Source organism: Myotis davidii, unplaced genomic scaffold (assembly GCF_000327345.1).
Source record: "Myotis davidii unplaced genomic scaffold, ASM32734v1 scaffold1798, whole genome shotgun sequence".
NCBI lineage: Eukaryota > Metazoa > Chordata > Mammalia > Chiroptera > Vespertilionidae > Myotis > Myotis davidii.
Genome location: NW_006288952.1, coordinates 727243 through 732300, shown reverse-complemented (window position 1 = coordinate 732300; position 5058 = coordinate 727243). Strand labels below are relative to the sequence as shown.

General features: G+C 37.0%; 1 protein-coding gene across 1 annotated transcript in view; it reads left to right on the top strand.

Annotated features, from left to right (window-relative positions):
• The first annotated feature begins 3983 nt into the window (after nucleotides 1-3983).
• Nucleotides 3984-5058, top strand: part of CD47 (CD47 molecule) — a 40648-nt gene continuing 39573 nt past the window's right edge. The window contains exon 1 of the mRNA XM_015562276.1: nucleotides 3984-4332. Within this exon, the coding sequence (XP_015417762.1) occupies nucleotides 4098-4332 (235 nt within the window). The 5' untranslated portion in view covers nucleotides 3984-4097. The remainder of the gene's footprint in view (nucleotides 4333-5058) is intronic.

Below are 5058 nucleotides of genomic sequence, written 5' to 3'. Positions count from 1 at the left end.
ATGGGATTTCAAGAAGGTTATTATAATTGTTCCTTAGTTTGGAAATGAGGAACGACAGTAGGTGGTGCTGAACAGGGCCTTGAAGGACCTAGTTTGTATTCCCTGCTAAAACACTTACAATTTAGCCTGAAGAGAGTGAGGGGGGTTGTTAAAGTATAGTGAGCAAAATAGTACACATTTGCACTTAGAACATTTTTTTCTGGAACTGTGGAAAATACACTGGACCTGGGATGGGTAAATGTCTATGTTGGAGTCAGGGAACTACTTAAATAGCAGTGGTTCATGGGAGAAATGAGGAATGCCTAATTCATTCATACAACCAGCATTGCATTTAGGAACTATGAAATAGGCTGAGTCCACCTAAAATTCTCTATCGCTAAAAAGAGGGAAGAATCCAGCATGATTCTTAGGCCCAGGGTTAGTGGGGAAAGTAGGAAGAGGGGAAATTGACATTTGAACATGTCAACCTTGATGTAACAGTACTAGGTCCAAGTAGAAAGCTCAGCACACAGTTGGCTTTCCCAGGTCTGAAGGAGAAAGGTGGGACGTGGTTAAATAAAAGTGTGTAGGTAGGTAGAACCATGAATATGGGTAAATACTGGGGAGGGGGAGGCAGTGATGACTAGGAAGCCTTTAGGAACACTAATATTTATTGTCAATCACAGAATAGGTTTTAATAAGGAAAGGAAGCTGGGATGGGTGAACAAACAGTAGAAAGAAATTCAGAATCCAGAGATGTCGTGTAGAGGCCAAGGGATAGGCACAAGGAAGGAGCTGCCCACTGGCTCAAGAACTGTAGAGAAGTTGAGATAGAAAGTGAACCATACAGATGTGATTTTTCATAAGGGATTGTTGGTGGCTTTGGCAAGAGCTGGTATAGTACAGCTGAGGTGGACAGATGGCAGCCAGGTGGCAGAGATTTAGGAAATGAAACAAAGTGAAGAAATGCTTCTAAGTTATTATTTTGTGTTGCTAGGGTCAAGAGAGACAAAGATGAGGGATTTCCTCAAGTTGGTGAATATTTGAGCATGTTTTTAAGTGTTTAAAAACAAACAAAAGCAAAACCTATGTAAATGGCTTTGGAGAGTACGCAGTAAGCTGCTGCAGAAGGAGGGTGATTTAAGAGCTGTTACAGAGGAGAGAAACTTTACATGGAACATGTGTTAAAAGACTGAAGACCACCCAAGTGGGCGGGGTCTATGACACTTTTCTGTTGTTCCCCAGGTAGCAGCACACATTTTCTTAGAAACCTGTAAGGCTGATTCCTGTCTCTTCCTGCTCTTCCAAAGCACTTTGCTCATACAGGAAGGATCACATTTAAGTAATCCTGTGTTATAAAAAGCCCATATCAATCCCCCAAATGAGAATTGGAAGTTTGAAAAGGTAATTCATAATCCCTGCCCCCCCCCCGTCATTGTATCCACATATCCTATCACAATGTTTCAGATCAGATAATTTTCAATAAATGTTTGCTGCAATTTTTAAATTTCTGTGCCATATATTGAGCCTTCTCTGCAACCACATGTTGGCCATCTTCATGACTGAGGAAGGAGATGGTTAGGTTAGTGATTGGTATTCCCAGAGATTTTAGAGTCCAATATTTTTGACATTTAATGTAAAATAATTTTACATTTTATTTTTAATTTATTTGTAATGCTGGCATCATTGGTGGTTGTAATAATACCTTTCTATCTGATTTAGACTGCTGTAAGAATATCATGGTTTTTCAGAATTTTCTTACTCGTGTTAATTATTTGTGTTATTTTATTTGTTCTGTTTCAAATATTTTCTTCACTTTGCTGTTCCATCAGAAGGCAGTAGACAAAAGAGAGAAAACCCAAATTAGATAATTGTATTACTTATAGTGTTTAAGTAAGTGTTTATAGAAAATGAAGTTTTGGTTAACAGTTGGTAGAGTGACACTTTTGGACTACCCTTATTTATTAATTATAATGCAAGGGTTATTCAAGTTATGGCTTATCCAGGTAAATTTTATTTGAATTTTATTAAGAGCACCAATTCTATTTAAATGGCTTCAGCTTTTATATTTTTGTATTTTACAAAAGAAATAATGCGGTGCAATTAGTACTTCCTCTATTCTGCAGGAAATCATTCTCTAAGCATAAGTTATGAAATTGTCAAATAAGCAAGCTAGCAAGATGGTAAGGCCATCTTGGCTTTTAAAGAATATTGAGAGAAAAGATATACATATATGCAATTAGTGATGCTGAAATGAATTAGTGAATATATGCAATTGGTCAACACCCTTAGGGAAATAAAATGTAATTTTTCAAACCTCTTTTCTACCCGGCGGAAATCTGTTGCAGAACAAAGTTTATTTCTCTCTCTATGGACAGGAGTAAGTTGCATTACTGTGCGAGTTCTACAACTTACAAAACACAGTGAAAGGCACAGGCCCCTACAAAATCAGATATTCCCAAGGGATCTGTCAGATATTCCCCGGATCCCCACTGAAAGAACACTAATCCTTTTGTCCATTTGAAATTTGTGCACCATATTTTCTGATATTTCCCTTGTTTTCTAGTTCCAACATCACAAGCACTTTCTTTTCTCCCTGTTGTGCACTGTAGCCTCTACCTCAAGGCTTCTATCTCAGGAGAAATAACTCAGAACCCCATGATTTTGAAAAATGCAATTGGAAGTCCAGGTTTTGCCTGGGGATCCTAATACAGGGATGGCTAGAAGTGTAGAGAACTTGGCAGAAGTGAGCTTGTGAACCACCAGCTTGGTTCAGACCTCAAATTCCCAGAAACATAACAATTTGCACCTCCCAGTCAGAGAAGGTTTAGATCATTGTGTAAAAATGCTGTTTTGCCCAGTTTTTAGAGTATTATCTGCAGATGTACAGCACAGCATTGTTGAGAGGGCACTTGTCCATGTATTTGCTCTTGATACTTACCACAATTCTGTGAAGCTGTCCAGTGTTCATTTCTGACCAACTACTTACTTATATAAAAGAGTTCATAGATGGCTGAATAATATAGAAGAGAACTGCAATTTCTCCATAATCTTGCACATTTTAGGTGAAGGATGAGTGATTGCAATTACCGTCCCAACCCCTGTTTCATAAGACAACTGGTAGTTTATCATATTGTGAAGTGATAAATAGAATATACCTACTTATTAGCAATATCTGTTCTTGATTTCAACTGTTTCTTAGCTTTATATTGAGTGGTTTATGGTTTTAGGAGGAAGGAATACATGTAATATGCATTTGGAAATTGTTGTTCTGTAGTTTCAATGAAATGTGGGAGTGAGGAAGTGCCTTTCAATTGTATATATCTCTTTTTAATATTTGCAAACCAAATGTCCATTTCTGTCAGTATGTTGCAATGGGATATAGCCAGAGAATAATTTTTTCTCCTTAGTATTCTAAGACTTCCTATTTTAGAGGAAAGATACGATGTGATTCATCCGATTTCCTTTTGATATTAAAGTACAGGATAGCTCACCACATTGCTTGGAAATGCAACCTAAAGATAGAGATGAACTTCATATGGGTCTAGCAAGTTCTGTTTGGAGGAAGTACATAGAATTTCAGACTGAATACAATATTTGATTTGATTTTCTGTTCAAAAATTTTCCATGGTAAGAACAATATTTTTCTACATACATCAGTGAGCAACAATGATTACTTCAAAGCTTCTGAAGCCAAATACTACACCTGCATGTTCCAAAACAGGTTGCTGAATTTTTTCCCAAGACTCTTGGTAATGTGTACTGTGTATTTCTGAGAATGAATAAAGAATAGTTACAATGGTGTCTACCATCTGTGCAGGTTAATATTAGAATAACGTGTTTCTCTTCTTCACCTGGCCTGCCTTCTCTCTGTAGCTGCACTGCTTACCTAAGGGGACAATTAAAGCATTGCTCTTTTATCTTAAGGATTTGTAACATTCCTAAGATCTTATGCTATATAATTCAATAATAAAATAAAACTATTTTCTTTTTCTTTTCCAGATAAAACTCAGCTATTATTTACTACAATTGAATCTGTAGACTACACCATTTGCAATGAAACTCTTCTCACCATCCCATGCTTAGTCACCAATGTGGGGGCAAAGAGCCTTAGAGAAATGTTTGTAAAGTGGAGATTCGGAGATAAACAAATTTTCTACTATGATGGAGATAAAAATGAATCCAATCCCACCAGTGACTTTTCGAGTGCATACATCATACCAAATGCACTACTAACAGGCAATGCCTCTTTGATGATGGACAAGAGGGATGCTGTCCCAGGAAACTACACTTGTGAAGTAACAGAATTAACCAGAGAAGGCGAAACCACCATAGAACTAAAATATCATATTGGTAAGAATTTCATAATCCTCCCTTTTATTTGTCCTGCAGTGGCCTAATACTATGAGAAATGGGACAAATTGGGCAAGGAACTTCTTGTAAGAAAAAGTAGATTATGACTAACAAATGATTATGTAATGTTTAGCAGCTTTAAGATCATGAGTTTTACTTTCTTTTTTACTTTTCATAATAAAACTCATTTGCTTTTTGTTATTTTCATATTATCGGGTTCTCATAATTTTGTTCAGAGCACTATTCTGCTAGTTTACGGGTCCTGGTTTCATTTAATCTGCATTTCTGTTCGCTGCTCTCAAAAGTACTATCTTTCATGTAATTAATATTCCATGATCTTTCCAATGATGTAGCTTTTTTACTATCTGCACTTTGGTTAAGGGCTGACAAATCCCAGCCATGCTCCAGCTGGAAAAGTTAGATTAGAAGGAGAATCACAAAATCAAAAATCAGGTCATAATGATGTTTCCTGCTATGGTGTTTGTTCTTTTTCTTGGTCAAGATGAGGGAGAGCAAGGGATCCAATAGGATTCATTTGAATTCAGCCTTGGTTATAGCACCATGATTGTGCCCTTCTTCACAGACTTGGGCTGGGGAGTTGCATAAAGCAGTAAAGCTAGCTGAAGTAAACAATCTGCTTTCTTTCTAGTCCTTGCCATGCCAGCTGATTACTTTAACCACATACAGGTGCATACTGACTTTCTATTTTTAAAGCTCTATTTAAAA